Source organism: Oreochromis niloticus, linkage group LG12 (assembly GCF_001858045.2).
Source record: "Oreochromis niloticus isolate F11D_XX linkage group LG12, O_niloticus_UMD_NMBU, whole genome shotgun sequence".
Classification (NCBI taxonomy): domain Eukaryota; kingdom Metazoa; phylum Chordata; class Actinopteri; order Cichliformes; family Cichlidae; genus Oreochromis; species Oreochromis niloticus.
Genome location: NC_031977.2, coordinates 37,241,754 through 37,265,329, shown reverse-complemented (window position 1 = coordinate 37,265,329; position 23,576 = coordinate 37,241,754). Strand labels below are relative to the sequence as shown.

Here is a 23,576-nt window from a genome sequence, read left to right as displayed (position 1 = left end):
GCCTTCAAGCTGGCTGTAGTTAAACCTTTACTTAAAAAGCATCTCTAGACCCAGCTGTCTTAGCTAATTATAGGCCAATCTCCAACCTTCCTTTCATATCAAACATCCTTGAAAGAGTAGTTGTCAAACAGCTAACAGATCATCTGCAGAGGAATGGCTTATTTGAAGCGTTTCAGTCAGGTTTCAGAGCTCATCACAGCACAGAAACAGCTTTAGTGAAGGTTACAAATGATCTTATGGCCTCTGACAGTGGACTCATCTCTGTGCTTGTCCTGCTAGACCTCAGTGCAGCGTTCGATACTGTTGACCATAATATCCTATTAGAGCGATTAGAACATGCTGTAGGTATTACAGGTACTGCACTGCAGTGGTTTGTATCATATCTATCTAATAGACTCCAATTTGTACATGTAAATGGAGAGTCCTCTTCACACACTGAGGTCAATTATGGTGTTCCACAGGGTTCAGTGCTAGGACCAATTCTGTTTACATTATACATGCTTCCCTTAGGCAGCATCATTAGAAGACATAGCATAAATTTTCACTGCTATGCAGATGACACGCAGCTCTATCTATCCATGAAGCCAGGTAACACACACCAATTAGTTGAACTGCAGGAATGTCTTAAAGACATAAAGACCTGGATGGCCGCTAACTTTCTGCTTCTTAATTCAGATCAAACTGAGGTTATTGTACTCGGCCCTGAAAATCTTAGAAATATGGTATCTAAGCAGATTCTTACTCTGGATGGCATTACCTTGGCCTCCAGTAACACTGTGAGGAACCTTGGAGTCATTTTTGACCAGGACATGTCCTTCAATGCACATATTAAACAAATATGTAAGACTGCTTTCTTCCATTTGTGCAACATCTCTAAAATTAGAAATATCCTGTCTCAGAGTGATGCTGAAAAACTAGTTCATGCATTTATTACTTCCAGGCTGGACTACTGTAATTCATTATTATCAGGATGTCCTAAAAACTCCCTGAAAAGCCTTCAGCTAATCCAAAATGCTGCAGCAAGAGTCCTGACAGGGACTAGAAAGAGAGAGCAGATTTCTCCTGTTTTGGCTTCCCTTCATTGGCTTCCTGTTAAATCCAGAATTGAATTCAAAATCCTGCTCCTCACATACAAGGTCTTAAATAATCAGGCCCCATCTTATCTTAATGACCTTGTAGTACCATATCACCCTATTAGAGCACTTCGCTCTCACACTGCAGGCCTACTTGTTGTTCCTAGAGTATTTAAAAGTAGAATGGGAGGCAGAGCCTTCAGTTTTCAGGCCCCTCTTCTGTGGAACCAGCTTCCAGTTTGGATTCAGGAGACAGACACTATCTCTACTTTCAAGATTAGGCTTCAAACTTTCCTTTTTGCTAAAGCATATAGTTAGGGCTGGACCAGGTGTCCCTGAATCCTCCCTTAGTTATGCTGCAATAGGTGTAGGCTGCCGGGGATCCCCATGATGCACTGGGTGTTTCTTCTTCACTCACTATGTGTTAACAGACCTCTCTGCACTGAATCATATCTGTTATTAATCTCTGTCTCTCTTCCGCAGCATGTCTTTATCCTGTCTTCCTTCTCTCACCCCAACCAATCACAGCAGATGGCCCCGCCCCTCCCTGAGTCTGGTTCTGCCGGAGGTTTCTTCCTGTTAAAAGGGAGTTTTTCCTTCCCACTGTCGCCAAAGTGCTTGCTCATAGGGGGTCATATGATTGTTGGGTTTTTCTCTGTATGTATTATTGTACGATCTACTGTACAATATAAAGCGCCTTGAGGCGACTTTTGTTGTGATTTGGCGCTATATAAATAACATTGTATTGAATTGAACTGTATATAGCGGAGCTGACAATAAAGTTTACTTTGACTTCAGCACAGCAGCGAGCAGGCGCACCGAGGGCTCTCGCGCTCACTTCTCACGTATAGAATTTCGAAAAAATATTGGTGCAGATTTTAAGACTGTATCATAATGTCTGGTGTTTTCGGGTTTGTTTTTATATTGTTTTATTTTGCGAGTTGGTTATTAGATGCTGCTCCTGCCATCCAAAGAATCCTCCGCCGCCCCGCCCTCTCCTCCCTGTGCCGCAAGCACCTCGCAAACGGAGGGCGCCCTTACTCCCAGCAAATGGCCGTAAGAACACTGATCGGTGCCTATGGCATCCCCAAAATGCGCAGGCATGATGTCGGGGCAGTACGAGCAACTTTTTTTTTTTTTGCCAATGCCACCCATATCAAAAACAGCTACTGCTAACAGCACATCCTCCTGTGACTGTCAAGTCACAATCATTTGGCTCACTAGGTAAATAAAATGAAATCCATGGTATGTTCTTCTATCTGGCTGCTGTGGAACTCGTTTCCTCCGCCCTGCGACTGCATTTCCTCCATCATTACTGATCCTAGCTGACCTGAAGCAAACATGAAGCCTGTAACACAACAAAGGACATCACTAATGATCACTGGGCTCATACGGCATGCTTCATGCAGCAGCAACTCAACATGAAGTAGTTTTTATTCACTCAGGCTCCAGTTGTGACTTTAACAGCTGCTCATAAAAGTATAAATATATCAAAATGCAGTTAGAAAGAACATTTACACCATCTGCTGCATGCTGTTCATGTCGATGCTGCAGCAGCTCCTTCAGGTGTGTGAGTCTATAAAAACACTCAGGAAGAAGACTTTCATATACTCTGGATTATTGATCAATTAGTGGGAGGAGTCTCTGTGTTCCCGATTGGCTGATTGAGTATGTCTCTGTGTCTAGGTGAGCCCCGGTAGCTCAGGAGCTGTGATGAAGTATGGCTTCCCCTCACTGGGCAACATCAAGACCAGAGAATCCTATGTCACCTCCTACGATGCTCGCACGCGCACTGCATCCTGGGTAATAGAGCGGCTAAACCCCGCCTCCCTGAGCGGCCTGTCAGACAGGAAGTACTGCGAGTTCAAAGAGGATGACAGGTGCGACAGGAACAGGGCAGGTAAAGTTCATGTCAGTGTTCTCCCACAGGGCTGTCAAACACAGGGCATGTGGGCCAGAACCGGCCCTCATGAGGTGCGAGCTGGACTTGCCTTTCTGCAGCTCCTATTGAGATACTGTAAAAATCAAACTGTGCGAGCAGAGCTGCAGTTAAACACCGTGACCTCAACTTTCCTCGCGGAGACAGCGTGACTTGAAAATCGTGGTCCGTACAGGTGTTAACGAGGCGACGGGTGAAGAAGGACGTTCTTCTCTACCTGTGAAGTTATTTGAATTCTTAACGTGTAACGTCTGTTTTCATTTGTTGGCAGCGTTCATGTTTTCCACCGAGCGACCAATGCCGACTACAAGGGGAGCGGGTTCGACAGGGGTCACCTGGCCGCGGCAGCCAACCACAAGTGGAGCCAGAAAGCCATGGACGACACGTTCTACCTGAGCAACGTGGCTCCACAGGTGAGACTTTTTACCTGGATGCATCCTCAGGCTTGGTTTTAAGCATTCAGACTGCAGGTATTACTGCACAGGCTCATCCAGAGTATTGATAACCTGATTGATTCTATTGATCTCTGGTGTTTGTGAGCAGAACCCTCACCTGAATCAGAACACCTGGAACAACCTGGAGAAACTCTGCCGCTCCCTCACCAAACGCTACCTCAACGTCTACGTCTGCACTGGCCCACTCTACCTGCCCAGGTAACCTGCTGCCCATTCTTCTGTGGTGACTGAAGGGAGGGGCTTGGGAATGACATTGTCAGGTGCTTGTTTCAGGCAAGAGGCTGATGGGAAACTCTACGTTCGATATCAAGTGATAGGACGAAACCACATCGCCGTGCCGACACACTTCTTTAAGGTGAGGCTCACCCACCGGATGATGTCAGCACTCTTGCCTTTCAGCTGGCGATAAGTTCACCTGTCCCATGTGCCCTCAGGTGCTGATCCTGGAGCAGGCAGACGGCAAGGGGGTGGAGCTCCGTTCATACGTGTTACCAAACGAACCTATCAGCGAGCAGGTTCCTCTGGAGCGTTTCCTGGTTCCCATAGAAACCATTGAGCGTGCGTCAGGACTCCTGTTTGTGCCGAACATCATGAAGAGGACCGGCGGCGGCGTACGGGCCATTGCTGACAGATGAGCTGCATTACCCACAATCCTCTGCTTCAGACTTCCTCTAATCACAGATGAATAATGTTCGAACGTGTTTATGAACTTAATTATTTATGAACTATCGGTGTGAGCAATGCTTCTGATAGAACAAACGCACAACGTACCAAAACAAATTTATTCAATGTTACAAAGCATCGGCACCTGCAAAATAAAAAAGTCTTTTTTAACCCACTCCCTGTCCCGATTTCAATGTGTTTTTATAAAGTCTGTCCACGGGGACACCACATGTTGATTGGCTGCCGGTCAGCTGTTGTCCAGCTCCACGTCGTCACTGAGCTCTGAGAAGATGTCAGAGAGCTGATAAAGTCTCTCCTTCTCCTCCTCCTCCTGCGCCTCCTTGGGCTCACACTTCTTCAGTCTCTCCTCCAGGACAGGGATGACTCTGCTCTGCAGGAAGTCGATGATCTCTGAGAGACAGACGATTACAGATTACTGCAGGCTCACCTGAACACGACACTTAAACCTGAATTATTCTGTTTGAACAACTGAACCTGAGAGCTTGCATGCTGCATTCAGGCACTCAATGAAAACTGGGAAATCTGAGGGGTGTACTAAATGCAAGGACCACACACTGGGGCTTTGTTTGAGCCCCAGTCTGAGTAACACCCGAGGTGCTCATCGCCTGTCTGGCCGCTCAGTTTGAGCTGCACTACAGCTCAACTGCTCCTGACCAGGTGAGCAGTTTAGTTACCATGGTGATCGAACAGGTAAGAAGACTTCAGAGGGGTCGGGCTGTCTCAGGTGTGCTCCGGTTGGAGGTTTCTTCAATGCTCGACATGACTCGACTCGTTTGTGTGGTTTGGTTTTGGAGAACAGATTCGGCGTGCCCTCGTGTTTGTGTGGACGGAAACGCGCTGCACACCAACAGGTGAGGTCATCTGACCCGACACTCAGGCCACATGATCGAAACTACACTCAGGTTTAATCTGAAAGTGCGACACAAACAGGAAGTGGAACACACACCGAGCTCGAACTGCTCACCTGCGTACGACAAACTCGGCCAGTTTGGAACTCTGGAAACCTTCAACCTGTAAAACATCTTCTGAACACACATTGGTGTCACAGTCCTGAAACACACACACACACACAGGTGTGACACCACAATACTGCCTGTAGTACAGTCTATTGTGTACTTGATACTAGTTTGACCTCACCCGATGATTCCAGCCACCTCGTCCCAGTCGATGTCCGCTGCGTCGTCCACACGCATGTTATAGAGCCTGAACACACACACAGTGATCATCCATCATCATCCACCATCATGACCGGAGGTTTGTCCTGCATTCTCATTGGCTGCTCAGTGAATGCTCTGACGGGTTCGCGTCACTCACGTGTTGATGAGCTGGATTTTTGCGGCGTACCCCTCGGCGCCTCGGTTGAACACTCTTCCCTTTGAGGACAGCTTAGACTTCAGCAAGGAGAACCTGGAAAACACCAACACCTGAGTTACACCTGAGGATCTGCTGCTGGCGTGGAATGTACCGGGTCTGGTTCACGTGAGAAGCGGAGCACCGACCACTTGAGACGACACTGGATCCAGGACCGGGTCTCCACCTGCTCGCTGATCCTCTTCCAGGGCAGGTTGTTGCACAGCTGGTTTCTGCTCAGACCTGCAGGGCTCTGCTGGACCAGCGTCTCCAGGTGAGCCCTGACAGCCTGCCAAAGGCGGGACTCTTCCTCTGCAGTCCAGGTACCGCGACCCTGAGCTGGGCGTGAGCGCACAGACAGGTGAGCATTTTCACGGCTGAGCAGAGAAATCTGTTCTACAGATCAATAACCTGCTCTGTGTCAGGTCACAACGAGCAGCTGGAACAAACCTGCAGGAGTCTGACTTGGCGCCACGACAGCAACCAGATCAGCCCAACAAGTGGACTTTCAAAATAAGAGCATGGTGGTCGTTTGTCCCCTTACTTTAAAAAATTAAAACAAGTCACTAAAGATATCTGACCAAGTCGTCTAAGTACAGTCTGTGATCGACCACAGTGGAGTTCAGAGGTTAGGGGGTCACAGGGAAGCTCACCGATGGTGTTAAAGCGTTTCTCCAGCGAGTAGATGCTGCGGTCCATCTTCTCTGAGATTCTCTTCCAGTCGTTGCCGTGGAGCTTCTGCAACTTTGTGAGAGAGCATAGCTCATCCTCAGAAAACCTGAATGAACACGCCCACATTGTGTCAGGTGACCGTCAGGTTAACGAGTCAAACATAAACCCATGAACATGCAACGTGACCTCTGACCTTCCCATGTTATTCCTTTCATCAAAAATCTTCTTGGCTCTGACGTAAACTTGATCACATGTCCGAGGAATCCCCTCAGCTGCAGACAGACAAGAAGGTCAAAGGTCACACTGGGATCACTGATTTTAAAAATCACAGCAAGACTTAATTATGGAGTTCCACAGGGTTCAGTGCTAGGACCAATTCTGTTTACATTATACATGCTTCCCTTAGGCAGCATCATTAGAAGACATAGTACCGTATTTTCACGACCATAAGGCGCACATAAAAGTCTTAGATTTTCTTCAAAAAGTGTGGCGCGCCCTATAGTGCAGTGCGCCCTGTGTGTGTTGTTGTTGTAAGGAGGACGTAGTAGAGAACACCATGAGAACGCTAAAGGGGGAAGTGTGGGCGTTGATTGTATATAAAAGAACAGGTATGTGCGTTATGCAGAACATCGTTGTTTTAACAACCCTGAAAATGGCAAAGAGACACGCTTATGAAGCACAGTTTAAACTGAAGGCCATCAGCTACGTGGAGGAACATGGAAATCGAGCAGCCGCGAGAGAATTTATGATTAATGAATCGATGGTTCGCAAATGGAGGAAGCTAGAAAACAAGCTCCGACAGGTCAAGAAGACACAGCTGAGTTTCCGCGGACATAAGGCGAGGTGGCCCGAGTTGGAGGAAATGGTAAATGGCCTGTATTTATATAGCGCTTTTATGGTCCCTAAGGACCCCAAAGCGCTTTACATATCCAGTCATTCACCCATTCACGCACACATTCACACACTGGTGATGGCAAGCTACGTTGTAGCCACAGCCACCCTGGGGCGCACTGACAGAGGCTCGAGCAGTGGATCATCGAGCAAAGAACGAGTGGGAGAAGCATTTCGACGGTCACCATTTGACTACAAGCAGTAACGCTAGCAGAAGAAATGAAAATTGAACATTTCCAAGGAGGCCCGTCTTGGTGCTTTCGTTTTATGAAACGGTGCCATTTTTCCATCTGGACCAGGACTACGGTAGCGCAGCAACTTCCAGCGGATTATAATGAAAAGCTGGCCATCTTCCGCTCCTACTGCAGTACACATGGCAGACAAACACATCCAGCCCAGCCACATCACTAACATGGACGAGGTGCCGCTCACTTTCAACATCCCGGTGAGTCACACTGTGGAGAAGAAGGGGACCAGCATGGTAGCGATACGCACAACAGGGCACGAAAAGTCTTCTTTTACCGTTGTGCTTGGCTGTCATGCTAATGGACAGAAACTGCCGCCTATGGTGATTTTCAAGAGAAAGACTTTGCAGCAGCAGTCATCATTAAGGCAAATGAAAAGGGCTGGATGGATGAGGAAATGATGAAAGAGTGGCCGAGGGAGGTGTATGTAAGGAGACCAGGTGGTTTTTTCCATGCATCACCATCACTGTTGATCTGTGACTCTATGCGTGCCCATCTCACAGCCGATGTGAAAAAACAAGTGAAGCAAATGGACTGTGAGCTTGCTGTCATTCCGGGAGGCCTGACAAAGGAACTCCAACCGCTGGACATCGGTGTGAACCGCCCGTTCAAAGTAAGGCTGCGAGCGGCGTGGGAGCGATGGATGACCGATGAAGACCACAGTTTCACTAAGAGTGGAAGGCAGCGCCGGGCAAGTTACGCCACAATTTGCGAATGGATTGTAGATGCTTGGGCTAACATGTCTGCTGGCACTGTTGTTCAAGCTTTCGCAAAAGCCGACATCATTTCCGAGGAGCCACACGGCACGGAAAGTGACTCTGACAGTGAAGAAAGTGAACCTGGCATGTTTGGTGGAGATTTAGCACAGCTGTTCAATTCAGACACAGAGGATGAGGACGATGGGTTTGATTGATGACGATTACCGGTAATAAAAATGTGAAACTCAGTTTTGCTCCTGCTCTATTTTTAAATACGCACACTTGTATGCTTGTGTGTGTTGTTGTTGTTGTAAGGCGGACGTAGTAGAGGACACCATGAGAACATTAAAGGGGGAAGTGTGGGCGTAGATTGTATATAAAACCCGCGCCCTATAATCAGGTGCGCCTTACGTGTGTGTTAAATACAGTAATGGCACACATAACTGAGACTGCGCCTTTTATTACAGTGCGTCTTATGGTCGTGAAAATACGGTATACATTTTCACTGCTATGCAGACGACACGCAGCTCTATCTGTCCATGAAGCCAGGTATCACAGACCAATGAGTTAAACTGCAGGAATGTCTTAAAGACATAAAGACCTGGATGGTCGCTAACTTTCTGCTTCTTAATTCAGATCAAACTGAGGTTATTGTACTCGCCCCTGAAAATCTTAGAAATATGGTATCTAAGCAGATTCTTACTCTGGATGGCATTACCTTGGCCTCCAGTAATGCTGTGAGGAACCTTGGAGTCATTTTTGACCAGGACATGTCCTTCAACGCACATATTAAACAAATATGTAAGACTGCTTTCTTCCATTTGTGCAACATCTCTAAAATTAGAAATATCCTGTCTCAGAGTGATGCTGAAAAACTAGTTCATGCATTTATTACTTCCAGGCTGGACTACTGTAATTCTTTATTATCAGGATGTCCTAAAAACTCGCTGAAAAGTCTTCAGCTGATCCAAAATGCTGCAGCAAGAGTCCTGACAGGGACTAGAAAGAGAGAGCAGATTTCTCCTGTTTTGGCTTCCCTTCATTGGCTTCCTGTTAAATCCAGAATTGAATTCAAAATCCTGCTCCTCACATACAAGGTCTTAAATAATCAGGCCCCATCTTATCTTAATGACCTTGTAGTACCATATCACCCTATTAGAGCACTTCGCTCTCACTCTGCAGGCTTACTTGCTGTTCCTAGAGTATTTAAAAGTAGAATGGAAGGCAGAGCCTTCAGTTTTCAGGCCCCTCTTCTGTGGAACCAGCTTCCAGTTTGGATTCAGGAGACAGACACTATCTCTACTTTCAAGATTAGGCTTCAAACTTTCCTTTTTGCTAAAGCATATAGTTAGGGCTGGACCAGGTGACCCTGAATCCTCCCTTAGTTATGCTGCAATAGACGTAGGCTGCTGGGGGATTCCCATGATGCACTGGGTGTTTTTTCTTCACTCACTATGTGTTAATAGACCTCTCTGCACTGAATCATATCTGTTATTAATCTCTGTCTCTCTTCCACAGCATGTCTTTATCCTGTCTTCCTTCTCTCACCCCAACCAATCACAGCAGATGGCCCCGCCCCTCCCTGAGCCTGGTTCTGCCAGAGGTTTCTTCCTGTTAAAAGGGAGTTTTTCCTTCCCACTGTCGCCAAAGTGCTTGCTCATAGGGGGTCATATGATTGTTGGGTTTTTCTCTGTATCTATTATTGTACGATCTACTGTACAATATAAAGCACCTTGAGGTGACTGATGTTGTGATTTGGCGCGAACATTGAATTTAATTGAATTGAAATCTATGTTGCTGTCGCACCACTCCGAACAAATCCGATTATTCTGGATCAGGACATGTTTGGTCCTGATCAAAGGTGGCCTCCAAGCAACAACAGGAGGCGGTTTCGTTTGTCTGCAGTCAGATGACTGAAATGTGAAATCTCTGGTCAGATTTGAACCACCTTTGCTTTTATGAGTGACTGGGAGGGTGAGAAAGCTGTTACCAGGCAACAAGGAGGAGGATCACACCTGATGAAACTTTATTCAAGCCTCCAACACAGGAAGTGACATTTCTCTTCACGATTGTGTTGTTACGATTAGGCGCTGTATAAATAAAAGTGAATTACCCTCCCTGTGTACCCGACGTCGTTCTGCACTGGTTACGTACCGATGTTCTCCAGGAAGTGATGCTGTGCTTTCAGCCTCCTGATCTCCAGCTCCTGCTCTTTGAACCTGTGAGGAAACAGAAGCTGCTCCGCTGAGCTGATGCCCGTCAGAGCCAAGAAGTCGGCCACGTTCTGTTCGATTTGCTGGTTCTCATGCTGAGAGTACCGCCCCCACCGCAGAGACACACCTGGAGGAAGACAGGTGTTCACAGGGTTAGTGTGCAGTGCTCGTACCTTCCTGCTGGGGCCGTCTGCAGCGGCGTTACCTTTCTTTTTGAAGGCCTTGAAGCGTGCCAAGTCATACCGCAGCAGCTTGTTGATCTGATCAGCAGATTTCTTCTTCACATCAGGAACAAATTCCTGAAGTTCCTCCAACAACTTGTGGTCAAACCTGAAGCACATGACATCATCAGCTGACATCATCATTTCATCATAAAAGCAGAGACAACAAAGATGGACGCCACGTGAGAAGCTTTGCGTCCACGCTGCTTCATGTCTGAGCGTGCGGAGTCGCAGGTGTTAAGGTGCGTGTCACGGCTGCCGCAGCTTTGTTCACGTCTCTGATGTTTCTGTGCTGCATTCACTGACATTTCGTTAACATGAACTTTATGAACTCACTCTTCAGGATTGGCTGCCACCTCCGTTCTCCTCTTCTTCTTCTCCTCCGCCTCCTCCCCGCGACCCCCCGCTGCGCCTCTCTGCCTCTTCGCAGGATTTACATTCTTTGTTCCCTTCTCTCCATTACATGATGTCACTTCCTGCACACTCTCACTTTTCCTCTCCTCCTTCAACCTGTTCTTGACTGTTTGAACCGACACATGTGTATTGGCTGTTGCTGTGGTTACACTCGCCATGCGCGCCCTCTTCTTCTTTTGTTTAGTCTCGCTGTAAGGCTCCCTTTCCTGTGATGTCACTTCCGCTTTCTTTTTCTTCTTTCCTCCCTCGCTGCTCTTCTCCTCTTTTCTGCCCACCTGTCCATCTTCAGCAGGAGAACAGAACACCTCCTTTTCCTCCTCTCTCCTCTCTGGCTCTTTGTCCTCCTGTTTTTTCTTCCTTTTCTTCTCCCTGCTCACCTTTTCATCCCCAGTTGGAGGCGAGGAAGGAGCCAACAGTTCTTCCTCCTTCTCTTCTCTCCTCTTCTTCTTTTTCTTCTTCTCCTTCCTGCTCAGCTGTTCACCCAGACCAGGAGAAGAGGGACCCAGTTCCTCCTCTGTCTTCTTCTCTGCCTCGCTGGTTTCCTCCTGTTTGTTCCCCCTCTGCTCTTTCTCCTCCTCCTCCCCGTTCACATGTGCATCTTCAGCAGAAGAAAAAGCAGAACTGAACACCTCCTCTTCCTCCGCTCTTCTCTTATTTTTATTTTTCTTCTTCTTCTTCTTCTTCTTCTTCTTCTTCCCCCCCTTGCTATTTTCCTCCTCCTCCTCCCCGTTTACCTGTCCATCTTCAGCAGGCGAGCTGAACACCTCATCCTCCTCTTGTCTCTTCTTTTTCTTCTCCTTCCTGCTCACCCGTCCCTCTTCAGCAGGAGGACTGAACAGTTCCTCCTCCTCCTTCTCTCCTCTCTCAGGAGTGTCGATGTTGATGGGAGCAGGACACTCCTCGCCCTCTGCGCGCCTCCTCTTCTTCTCACGGGATGATGGAGGTGTCATGATGGGAGGAGCAGCAGGAGGAGGCGATGGCTTGATGCTGCAGGTCAGTTTATGACAGAAGCTGCAGAAGAAGGAGAAGGTGGTCAGGTCAGGTGTGGCTGATCAGGACAAATAAACAGGACACAGGTGTGAGCTGACCGCCTGTGATGTGGCACAGGCGAGGCTTCAGTGGGGGCGGTGTACCCGGTTGCTTCGCTTTACGCCCGCTGCCAGGGCGCAGGAAGCCGCTGCAGTATTCTCCTGAACAACAGGTGTCGCCGCTCAGACAACACATTTTGAAACGGCTCCAACATCACCTGTGTGTCTCGGAGCGCCCCAGCCATCATTCATTATGAAAGTGTCCACGCTCACGTGTGACAGCGACCAGGTGTGCTTCACCTGTGATATCATCTCCTCACCCCAGGAAGAGAAGCTCGTCTGTCAGTCCGGCGAGTGTGTCTGATTGGTTCAGTCGGTCTGACTTCAGATCATGTGACTTCATTAGCGAGCATGTGCGCAAGTCGTCAGGCCGTAACAGCGATCAGAAACATTATCGATCGGCAGAAAACGCGATAACGAGTCAGAGCTTCACGTATCACCACCACGGCGCCCGAGGACGGCCCCCACCTGTGGCTTCCACCCGGAAAGACTCAATCAGCTCCAACCGACAGCCAGGACACATCTAGAGCCCTTCAGCTGGTTTAAGGTGGCGTCAGACAGGTGGATGTTGTCCGAGCTGGCCAGTCAGAGGAGCGCGCTCAGTGAGAGACGGAGATTACCCATAATGCACCACAGAACGACACAGCGTGCACACTGCAGCAGTTACAGCCTTTGGCACGTCATCCACACCAAAGTGCAGCTCAGTGTGAACGGTTCCATCTGTGACGTGTGTTGTCGATTCACAACCACGGCTCACTGAGAGGATTCAGGGTGCTTTTATTCAGCTGTGACATCATTTCCTCTGAGAGTAACCACACAGCTCTCTATTTTCCTCACTGTACTCCTTCACCTCTGCAACTCCTACTATTCTTCCTTTGAATGCTTTCCTATACTTCCTCATTTCTCCATCAAGCCTCCTTGTCTCCTGTCCACTGTCCAGAGGAAACAACTTCTCAGCTGGTTCCCTCAGCACTCAACCTGTAGGTAACTCCTCCCACAACCAAGAGCCCCTCAGCATTCCTCCTCGGGCATCTTCCAAAACCATCTCCTCTCCCCTAACCTCTTTTCCTTGACCCCAGTGAGGAAAAGAGAAGAGTGGCCTGCTGTTCAAAGGAGGAGGAGCGGGAATAGCGCGGCTACGTCTGCAGCTCGGACGCAAGAATTTCACTACATGTTGTACCCTGTATAATTGTGTATGTGACAAATAAAGGTTGTTTGTTTGTTTAGCGTTCTTCCTAAACTCCGTGTCCGGGGTCGGCTCAGGTGTGACGAAAGGATCAATCAGGAGTAACGATCCCAGCAGCACGTGGCACACGATCAGCTGATCAGCTGCCGTCTACCTGAGAGGAGACTACGACAGCGGGGTCAGGGGTCAACCCGCCTCAGACAAAAGACGAGCTCGAGCTCCATCGTGAGGTCGCCGCTGAAACCAACCTGGCGCTCCTCTGTGACGTCACTAAAGAGCTCTTACCGAACGCCTTCTGTAAAAACCGAACCGGTCACACTGAGGGTCAGAGGTCAGGGCGAGTTCAATTTAACGCTAACCTTAAAAAAACGGAAGTGCTCCTACCTGATCAGGTGTGATCGATCTTTCTCGCGCTCTTCCAGCCGTTAAACTTTGATTCTCGCCGACCCGCGCTATTTGGCGGATGCACGCGGACGGCGGAACTCGCGCTACTTGTTTACGTCCTGTGTTGCAGCCGCGCATGCGCAGTGATGGACAAGCTCAGTGGAGGAAGTGACGCGGTCCCTCTGACTGAGTTTCCGGATTCGGTTGAGGCTTTATGTTTTCTATTGGTGCACGAAGAAGAGCCGATAGGAGCAGGGGCTCCAACATGTGCGCTTCCATAAAAATATAAATATAGAAAAACTAAAATCAAACAAAAGCAAAGGGCACATTAGAGTTTACTAACTAAACCAGTGGTTTAGCAATGTGGGTGTGATTCATCAAGTTCCTCTGAATACATGTGAAACAGAGCTGGAGACTGATTTAGTCAGAGATTAAAGTGTCAAAAGCGCCAAATGTGAATTTTTCATCTGACGAAATGAAAGCCATTAATATCCCCCAGGAGTAACACTGACCTCTGTCCATCCACTCCTTGTTATACTGTGATACAGTGAGTAAAATTAAGATTACACAGCAGTTTCCAATGTATGAGGACCTGCCGATGAAAAAGTGGATAGCTTAATTGGGATGTTTGTAAAACTAGAATCGCATCTAAGAAAAAAAAAACTACACGCCTAACTTCTCAAACAGTACTCGGGGAATATGATTCCCAAACTTCTTTAGTAGAACTTCCTTGCCTCTAACCTGTCTCACTGTCACTTTCCGAAAACTTATAACAAACAGTATGTTTGGTCTCTCCAATGTAGAGGTCTGGGCGCGACCTCATTGGAGAGACCAAATAGCCACTTCATGAACTCATGGCACAACATAGAAGAGCCGCCTCCATCTACAGGTCAAAGGTCACTCTTTCAAGGATGCGAATGTTCACATTTTGGACAGAGAGGACAGATGGTTTGAAAGAGGAGTGAAAGAGGCCATTTATGTCCACTGTGAACGACCATCTTTGAACAGAGGCGGGGTTTACGACACCAACTGTCTGCCATCTATAATCCAGTGTTGAGATCCTTCCCAGACGCCTTAACGCCCACTCACATCTTGGGCCATCTGACCTTAGGAAATCACATGATAGGGTGGGGCTAGGTTTCACAATGAGCTCACCCAAAGCCTTGGCTTATTGTGACCTACACCTGTTTTCACACCTTGGCTCATGTGATTAGGTAGAGGATAAAGAGGGGGTCCTTTGTCCCTCTTTGGGGGGGATACTCCCACAGGGCTTAAATCTGGGACTCTCCACAATGTGACTCTAGAACTGAAGAAGCTTCTCGGATGAGAGGTGAAACATCTTCAAGCAACTTAAAGAACTCCAGACACTTTTCTTTCCAACCTCCTTAGACTACGAAGACCTGGATGATTTTGAACCTTAACAGACATATTTCAACAGGAAGTAGTTTTTATTCGCTCAGCATCCAGCTGTGACTTTAACAGCTGCTCATAAAACAGCAGATTAGGATGAAATGCAAACAGGAACATTTACACGATCTGCTCCACTTTGTTCACTATGTCAATGGTCGCTGGTCGGTCGTTATGAATTATGGGACAGCGTTTTCTGCTCCCCCTTTCATGAAGGACGATCTAGCTTCTCCTTTGCTAAGGGAAGGGAGCAATAAAGCAAGTATTGAAGCTCCTTTTCTTAGCATTCTTCCGTTCTTCCAGCTCACGTCTCTCAGCGAGGAACCTTCCTGAGCAGAGTGACTTTATGATTTAAAATGAATAGACATGATTTTAGAGGGGGAGCGAAGGATGCAAAAGGGGTGGAATAATGAGTTTGCAGCAGGCTGTGAGTAAGTTTATTTCAGCATGAAACACATTTGTTGTTTTGACACTTGGAGCTCATCAGAGTCTTAAAATAACCTGCAGAGAAAAAAAAACTGTGCTGGAACAACCAGTTTATTTCTGAGTTACTAAAACAACGCATTTATCAAAACGTCTTTTAAAAAGCTCAAAGGACACAACAGTGTGTTTGTTTTATTATTATTATTTTTATATTATTCATCTTTGACGATAGCGTCGACTGTCTCAGCCTGTCAGCAGCTGGATGTGTTTCATGATCACGATGTCCAGATCTACATCTTGTTAATAATTTTACCTCCTCACTACGTATGACTCTGGACACTGTAGCTCCGGTGAAAACTAAGGCCTAAATAATACTAAATAATCAGGCCCCATCTTATCTTAATGACCTTGTAGTACCATATCGCCCTATTAGAGCACTTCGCTCTCGCTCTGCAGGCCTACTTGTTGTTCCTAGAGTATTTAAAAGTAGAATGGGAGGCAGAGCCTTCAGTTTTCAGGCCCCTCTTCTGTGGAACCAGCTTCCAGTTTGGATTCAGGAGACAGACACTATCTCTACTTTCAAGATTAGGCTTCAAACTTTCCTTTTTGCTAAAGCATATAGTTAGGGCTGGACCAGGTGACCCTGAATCCTCCCTTAGTTATGCTGCAATAGACGTAGGCTGCTGGGGGATTCCCATGATGCATTGAGTTTTTCCTTTCCAGTCACCTTTCTCACTCACTATGTGTTAATAGACCTCTCTGCATCGAATCATATCTGTTATTAATCTCTGTCTCTCTTCCACAGCATGTCTTTATCCTGTTTTCCTTCTCTCACCCCAACCAATCACAGCAGATGGCCCCGCCCCTCCTTTGAGCCTGGTTCTGCCAGAGGTTTCTTCCTGTTAAAAGGGAGTTTTTCCTTCCCACTGTCGCCAAAGTGCTTGCTCATAGGGGGTCATATGATTGTTGGGTTTTTCTCTGTATCTATTACTGTACGATCTACTGTACAATATAAAGCGCCTTGAGGTGACTGATGTTGTGATTTGGCGCGAACATTGAATTTAATTGAATTGAAATCTATGTTGCTATCGCACCACTCCGAACAAATCCGATTATTCTGGATCAGGACATGTTTGGTCCTGATCAAAGGTGGCCTCCAAGCAACAACAGGAGGCGGCTTCGTTTGTCTGCAGTCAGATGACTGAAATGTGAAATCTCTGGTCAGATTTGAACCAGCTTTGCTTTTATGAGTGACTGGGAGGGTGAGAAAGCTGTTACCAGGCAACAAGGAGGAGGATCACACCTGATGAAACATTTCTCTTTACGATCAGACTTTTCCAGCTTACAGAGGTCAGAGGTCACAGAGAGGCTTCAGCTCCAGATCGACGCCTGTGGTTGGTAAACATGTCAGGTGTTTACAGGTGGGAGAGCCTGACATCGCGTCTGTGAGCCGCATGTTTGAATAAAGTTTGACAGTGAAATACAAGCTGAGATGTTTGTTAGAGAGATTATTTAAATCAGCACCACGAGGTTAAAGGTCACATTTCTGCAGTTACTACAGACTCAGGTGAGTACAGGTGAAACAGGACACAGATCAGGTCACAGGTTCACAGGTCCAGGGGTGACGTTTACATACAGAGTGTTTATCATGCAGTCAGTAAGTGCATCGTCGGCTGGTCTGCATTCAGTCACCTTGTTAGTTTGAGTTAGGGACCACAGAACAAACAGGAAGTAAACAGCTGTTTCCTGTACAGCATTGTGGTGGGAGGAGCAACAGCTGATGGATATGATGACCTCATTAAGGCTTTGTCCTTTTAAAGCTGAAAGTATCGGTTACTAAACTTCACTACATCTACCAGAATGCCCCCCCCCCCCTCCCCCGCGCCAGTCACATGACTTAATGAGTCGTGTCCTGCGCCCCCAAGGGTTCTTGTTAACCATCACTACATTTGCCCCTCACACCAACACGCGTGCTTCACGCCTCACACCTCAGACCTCACACCCACACCCACGACCTACACCCTCCCTACTCCAGCATCACAGGGATGCCCATGTTCACCTTCTAATGCAGTTAAACCTCAGCTTGCCCCACCAAACACGCCTCTCTTGGCCACTAATGTGGGTTTCCTGTGGGAAAGCCCACACCGGCATCCCCACTAGCCTTGAAGGGCAAATATGCTGTGGGCGCTGTGTGGGATAAATATGGGTTTGCCCCACCCACACAGCCCCACTTACCCAGGGTCATCCGCACAGAAGTGTTTGCAGCCCTAAGTTTGATTGAAACAAACTTCCAAACATCAAATCAAACCTCAGAGCATTTTTTTCTTCTTTCGTACAGAAACCAACCTGTGATTCCTGGTCATGTGACATGTGTTACAGGTGTGTTAGTAAAAATTAAGATTATTTCTGACAGCAGTTTGTCCTACACGCAGACTAAAACCTTCATGGGCCCGAGTCCAGGATCACTGCGGTCCTGGTTTCAGTCTGAGGAGCCAGAGCCACACTCAACAACAAATGCTACTCCTTCAAGGGAACTAGAATTCAGTCGCTCCACCCAATCAGACTCGGGGCTTCATCAGTGATGATGATGATGATGATGATGATGGAGGGAGGAGCTAGCAGATTGTGCGTCCGGGTCCTCCTCACTGTTCCTCAGCAGCAGTGAAGCTCGCTGCTCATTCATCCTCCTGGACTGGACTCTCTGGACCAAAGAGAAGAAGTCCTCCTGACCATCAGGAACCGGACTGAGCACGTCATCCAGGTCTGGGAGGGAACACCTCTGGTCCTCCATCCTGTCAGACTGCAGACAGAGAGACAGGTGAGGGCTGTTCTACACTATCCTGTTCCTGATGACAAGATCAGTGTTGATCCAGGACCATCCCTGGCCAGTCGCACTGTTGTGACATATTGACAGAAAGTGCTTGTTTGGACCTTACAGAGAGCCATCTTGTCAAGGGGGTCTGGAGGTCAGTAAGTGGGAGTGGACCCAAATGCAGACACAGACAGAAGCTCACTACCCGTCTGGTAGCTAATGTAACACTACAAGAATGGATCTTTTTATCCCCATCGCATCATCATATGTTCTGATGAGCTTCTCTTTCATCCTTCAGGTAAAGCTGAGACAGAACAAGTGTAGATTTGACTGAAAATGCTAAAATCAAGTCCTGCCCACGTCACCTTTACTGATTAATGTTAAAACAAGGTGTACAGATAGTGAGGTACCCACTAATTTTTCTTGCTATTCATTCATACACATGCAGGTGCGATTTGAGCTGCACTATCATATTGCTCATAGATCAGAGTGAACTAGAGTGAAACTGGTCGGATACATCAAACAGGGCTAACATTCTGACCACTGACAGGTGAAGTGAATACATACCACCTGTTAGTGGGTGGGATATATCAGGGAGCAGGTGTACATTTCGTCCTCAGACGTGATGTTAAAAGAAGGAAAAATGCACAAGAGGATTTGGATGTGTTTGACAGTTTGGGTCAGAGTGTCTCCAAACCTGCAGCCCTTTGGTTGTTCCTGGTCTGCAGGGCTCAGTAACCTATCAAAGAACCAACGACACGCCAAACAAGGTTCACTGAAGGCTGGCCCGGGCGGCCCATTCTGATAGAAAGGTGTCAGCATACACATCATGTGGATGCCCAGGTGCATGTGTACTGCTTACCTGGGGAACACCTGGAACCAGAAGGCCAGATTGGAAGAAGATGAGCCGAGGAGGTGGCACGATGCTTTGGGTGATGTTCAGCTGGGAAAAGTTGTGTTCTGCATCCATGTGGATGTTACTGTGACAGGCCTACCTAAGCATTGTTACAGGCCGTGTCCACCCTTTCAGAGAAATGGTGCTCCCTGATGGTTGTGGCCCTTCAACAGGATAAGGCACACTGCTAAACCGGTTCAGGAATGTTTTAAAGAGCACATCAAGTCTGCTTTGAGGTGCGGACTTGGCCTTCAATCAGGGATCTGTATGATCTCCCAGACTAAACAAATCCAGTCTAGGAAGCCTCAGCTCGCAGCTTACAGGACTCAAAGGATCTGTTGCTAACAGCTGCTAACCCTAAACCAAAAGTAACCCAAAGGCTTTATTATTTACTTTTTCTCTTTGCTTTAGTCAAGCACAATACTAACTTGGGGAGGTCTCTGTTTTTAAAATTAGAGGTAAGAAAAGCATTTCTAATATTTCTGTCTTCGCAATGCTATGACATCACAAGAATCTGATTGGTCAGGAGCATTGATACTCCTGGTGTTGTAAAAACCACACCAACCAACCACACCAGTGTGTCCAATCTTTAGTTAACAGTTAGCCCAGTAAAGATACAGACCTGGTAGTGTATGAGCATGTAGTAGAAGTCCAGGCTGGGCACAGGGGGCTGATCTGGACTGCAGGCCCCGCAAAGAGCAGCTGGTTCTGGATCAGGCAGCAGGCTGACGCTGGCTCTCTGGTCGTCCAGCCTCTTACACTGAGACTCCAGGATCAGGTCCAACAGGGCCTCTGGCTCCCCCTGCTGGCTGCTCCTACGCTGCAGCAACAACACAGGTGTTACAAGTGGTTAACAGTAGTCTGAGTTAAAGGTTTGAGTTCCAACACACTTTATGTGACAGCATCTGAACACCACGATGTCACCATCTGTCCTCACCGCTCTTTCCAAAATCACCAAAACGCTTTGCTGCATGTTGAGTTTTCACTTTGATCTGCAGTCAAAGGAATTTGCAAAGAAAAGTGTCTGGACTTCTTTGAGTTGCTTGAAGACTTAACGCCCACTCACATCCTGGGCCATCTGACCTCAGGAATTCACATGACAAGGTGGGGCCAGGTTTCACAATGAGCTCACCCGAAACCCTGGCTGATTAGGTACCACACCCGCTTTCTCACACCTTGGCTCATGTGATTAGAGGATCACCAGGGGGTCCTTTGTCCCTCTTTGGGGGGATACTCCCACTGGGTTTAAATCTGGGACTCTCGGCCATTTGACCTTAGAACTGAAGAAGCTTCTCGGATGAGAGGTGAAACGTCTTCAAGCAACTCAAAGAAGTCCAGACGCTTTTCTTTGCAAATTCCTTTGACTACGATGACCTGGATGACTGAGAACCTTCACAGACACTTTGATCTGCAGTTTCACACCAATGTTTGTCAAATACTACAGACTAGTGATGTGTCGGTCGCGAACAAAACGGCTCTTAGAGTCGGGTCTTTGAAGTGAATGACGCGAGCCGGCTCCTTGTTGGGAGTCGTTGGGGTTTTTTTTCTTTCTCTCACCCTCTCGCACTTTTTTCCGCTTCACTCCGCACGCGAGCCTTGTGCTTTGCGCTGAGCAGAGGGGGGAGGGGCGGTAGTTACACTCGCAGTAGCAAAGGAACAGAGCGGGAGGGAGAGACATATGGGCTCAAAATGTGGTCATAAATATTTTGTACTTGTAAATCAGTTTTGTATGTGTAAAAAGAATTTGTGTGTGCGTAAAAAAGATTTGTGTGTGGACTTAGCCAAAAAAACCCTGCAAGTTACAAGTACAAATTTTGACCCTATTTTTCTTCCTTTCATTTGATTGGTCAATGTCATGTCAATCACAAATGTAACAATCCAATCAGAGAACAGATGGGTTTGGCTGTCGGAGGGGCGCTTTTTTTTTAACTGCTTTGTCTTTGCTTTGCTTTGTCTCTAGGGGCCACCGTATATATTTATATATAAACGTATATAAATAAAACCATGTTTTTTTTTACATTAGTAATTCCTTTTGTGCATAACTTTATATTGTTGTTAATAATAAATTAATTAAAGCAACAAAACAACCTGAAGAGCTGAGCCGAAAGAGCCGGTTCTCTAAAAAGAGCTGGAAATCCCATCACTACTACAGACCAGAAGAGTCTGCACCACACTGAGACCAGAGTCTGAGGCAGCTTATGTCAGCGTATTGCTTCTGACTGTCTGTAGATGTCTTTGATTGGAGTTCATCACAGGTGCAGAACTTCACCTCAGACAGGTGATGATTCTTTATAAGCTACGGCTAAAAGGTTTTTTGATCCATTCATCGGGGTCTCCCCTGAACCTGTGACCTCTCTTTAATTATTCAGGCTGTTATGAAAAATCACATGTGAGGTAACTCTGACCACGCATGTGGTCCATCCAGATTTTTAGGTTCTAACGCGTCTCATCAGACCTCTGTCTGATCAAAGCTACCCAAAGACTGATCAACACCTCCCTTCAGATTTGGCTCCACCTGGGAGCTCCTGTCTCTCCTGGACTTGTTGGACCAGCTCAGGTGTGTCTTTCACTGCAGGCGAGAGTTACCTTGCTTCTGGGGGTCGTGATTCTCATTCTGGAGCTGAGTGCAGAGCTAAGGCTCTGTCCCCGAGGTCTGACGGTGCTGCCTTCAGGACTGGGACCTGCTGGACTCACAAGGCCTTCGAGAGTCCTGAGGGTCCTCAGGGGTGAGGTGGAGGTCAGCGTCCTGCTGCTGACTTTACTGGGACTGCGGGGTCCTGGTCCTGGATCCAGACTACCATTTTGATCAGGGGTCATGGGACTTTTGGACACCGCCCTCCCAATCCTGCCATTGTGGTGAGCATTTGAAGAGAGCGAAGGGGAAGGCACGCCTGGGTGTTGGCTGTCCGTCATGATGGAGGTGTGGGAGGTGCTGAGGGAGGCGTTCTCCTCAGGCTGTCGCGGTGAACCTGGACACAGAGGAAGTGACAGATAGTACTCTGTAGTATTCTGTATACTGCATTTCATTTTTTCAGACTTAAAGGCTAAAACGTCTGTTTGAGCCCCACGAGGTCAGAGTTGGCCTGCAGCCTTTTTTACTATGTGTGAATTAATCCTTACCTCCATCTCCACCCATCCCTCCACCCCTCGCATCAAACAGAGTGAAACATATACCATCTCCCTCATGTTTTCGGACACTAACAGCTAACATCCCAAACACCTAGAAGGCAGCACAGGTTCTCCAATGACATGAAGGTGATGCTCAGACGTTTCCATCCACTCACTATCAGCACCACCTTCAGGGTGATTTGGGGCTTTTAATCACTCCTTTGAAATGTTTGTTTTTACCAGGGTGGAGTGATTGTACAGAAATACTGTCTTTAAAACAAACAAGTTTTTTTTATTGTACTTTTTCTGCAATCCACACAGAGTGAAGAACACACCCCACTAACATTTGGCTCAACGTCCCTCAGCAAGTCCCTGCACCCTGATCTGATGCTTTGGATGTTTGACCACTCCTCTTGGCAAAAATGAATCGATGCTTCAGCAATGTTGAGGTCCGGGCTCTGCGGAGGCTGATCCACCGTATGTTTCTATTCAGGATGCTTTCACTGCACTGGCAGTGTGTTTGAAGATCTCCATCACCTCTGGCTGACATGCATCTGAAACCACGATGGAGACTCCGCCATGTTTCACACAAGGCTGCAGACTCTCACTGTTGCACCTCTTCTGACCTCCTCGTACATGCTGACCATGACGTGGACAGTTCCTCTGATCTTCAGTCCAGTTCCTGTGTAATTTTTATACCCCAGCTTTCAGCAATAGTATGTCTTGGTTTAAAACCGGCCCCCTTCGTGAGATCAGAATCAGAATAGTTTAAGGAAATTATGAACATGTAAATTAGTATATATGAAGGCTCGGGTGTGTGCGTGTTGTTTACGGCAGTGTTTAAACTCTGATTTATCTTTAAAATGTTGGCTGCAAATGAGAATGAAGCTGAGCAGTTGGATTGTGTGCGCTCCACATGAAGCAGAAACAGTAAAGCTAGCCGAGCGCGCCCTCGGAGACGATTTCAGTTTAAAGTGAAGCTTCAGCAGAAGTAGGTCAACAACAACAGGAGCAGAGCTGCCAGTGTCTAATCCCATTTACAACACAAAGACAGCCACACACACATGAATGCATTGCAGTGTCACTGCTTTCATCTGCCCCAGGCTGCAGCTCCACCCAGAGGCTGTCGGGGGAACTGCGGCAGCCCACAATAAAGTGGTAGAGAAAACCAGAGAAGTCAGAGGTGGTTCAATCTAGACTCTGAAAACCTCACGAAGGGGCCACATACACACACACTCCCTAAAGAACCAAAGCTCCTGTTCCCTCACCTCTACATTACAGACTTCCTCCAACTTCCAGCTTCCTGTCTTCGACCCCGTCAGTCGTCACGCCGCTCTGCTGCTGGGCTCTACGTCTTACTCCTCCATCGAGTGAGGTCTCTCTACCAGCCAGTCCACACAAACTTTAAAGCAAGCACA

General features: G+C 47.5%; 3 protein-coding genes across 6 annotated transcripts in view; 1 reads left to right on the top strand and 2 right to left on the bottom strand.

Annotated features, from left to right (window-relative positions):
- The window catches only part of endog (endonuclease G), a 16,565-nt gene extending 12,260 nt beyond the window's left edge, over positions 1-4,305 (top strand). The window contains exons 2-6 of one of the 2 annotated variants that reach the window (XM_005460130.4): positions 2,760-2,953; positions 3,284-3,425; positions 3,556-3,665; positions 3,741-3,822; positions 3,920-4,305. In XM_005460130.4, the coding sequence (XP_005460187.2) occupies positions 2,760-2,953; positions 3,284-3,425; positions 3,556-3,665; positions 3,741-3,822; positions 3,920-4,102 (711 nt within the window). In that variant the 3' untranslated portion in view covers positions 4,103-4,305. Of the gene's footprint in view, positions 1-2,759; positions 2,954-3,283; positions 3,426-3,555; positions 3,666-3,740; positions 3,823-3,901 lie in introns of both variants that reach the window. The other variant, XM_003455523.5, reaches the window with a different exon arrangement.
- Positions 4,236-13,684, bottom strand: LOC100709911 (transcription termination factor 1). 2 transcript variants are annotated; one of them, XM_005460129.3, is made up of 11 exons: positions 13,514-13,684; positions 10,778-11,866; positions 10,426-10,550; positions 10,162-10,347; positions 6,367-6,445; positions 6,155-6,279; positions 5,651-5,840; positions 5,466-5,558; positions 5,289-5,354; positions 5,116-5,201; positions 4,236-4,541 (listed from the first exon to the last, which is right to left on the bottom strand). In XM_005460129.3, the coding sequence occupies exons 2-11, from the start codon at positions 11,803-11,805 to the stop codon at positions 4,378-4,380; spliced, it is 2,142 nt and encodes a 713-aa protein (XP_005460186.2). In that variant the 5' UTR covers positions 11,806-11,866; positions 13,514-13,684; the 3' UTR covers positions 4,236-4,377. The 2 variants fall into 2 exon arrangements, with proteins under 2 accessions (XP_005460186.2, XP_019202544.1); XM_019346999.2 differs by lacking the exon at positions 13,514-13,684 and adding an exon at positions 11,944-13,404.
- gpsm1a (G protein signaling modulator 1a) lies at positions 9,724-23,576 on the bottom strand. Of its 2 annotated transcripts, XR_003222345.1 has the most exons (5): positions 23,427-23,576; positions 21,637-22,019; positions 19,673-19,870; positions 16,647-18,143; positions 9,724-10,022 (listed from the first exon to the last, which is right to left on the bottom strand). XR_003222345.1 is itself a non-coding variant. In XM_025911911.1 (4 exons), exons 2-4 carry the CDS (start codon positions 21,961-21,963, stop codon positions 17,919-17,921), a joined length of 750 nt encoding a protein of 249 aa, XP_025767696.1. In that variant the 5' UTR covers positions 21,964-22,019; positions 23,427-23,576; the 3' UTR covers positions 16,296-17,918. The 2 variants fall into 2 exon arrangements, 1 of the variants encoding a protein (XP_025767696.1); XM_025911911.1 differs by lacking the exon at positions 9,724-10,022 and having other exon boundaries at positions 16,296-18,143.

Coding starts and splice junctions, on each gene's coding strand:
- LOC100709911 (XM_005460129.3), bottom strand. CDS start 11,805: ATGACACCTCCATCATCCCGTGAGAAGAAGAGGAGGCGCGCAGAGGGC. Junction 10,551..10,777: donor GTGGCAGCCAATCCTGAAGA/GTGAGTTCATAA, acceptor CATGTGCTTCAG/GTTTGACCACAAGTTGTTGG. Junction 4,542..5,115: donor GCCGAGTTTGTCGTACGCAG/GTGAGCAGTTCG, acceptor TCTGTCTCTCAG/AGATCATCGACTTCCTGCAG.
- gpsm1a (XM_025911911.1), bottom strand. CDS start 21,963: ATGACGGACAGCCAACACCCAGGCGTGCCTTCCCCTTCGCTCTCTTCA. Junction 19,871..21,636: donor TCACGACCCCCAGAAGCAAG/GTAACTCTCGCC, acceptor TTGTTGCTGCAG/CGTAGGAGCAGCCAGCAGGG. Junction 18,144..19,672: donor ACATGCTCATACACTACCAG/GTCTGTATCTTT, acceptor CTCTGTCTGCAG/TCTGACAGGATGGAGGACCA.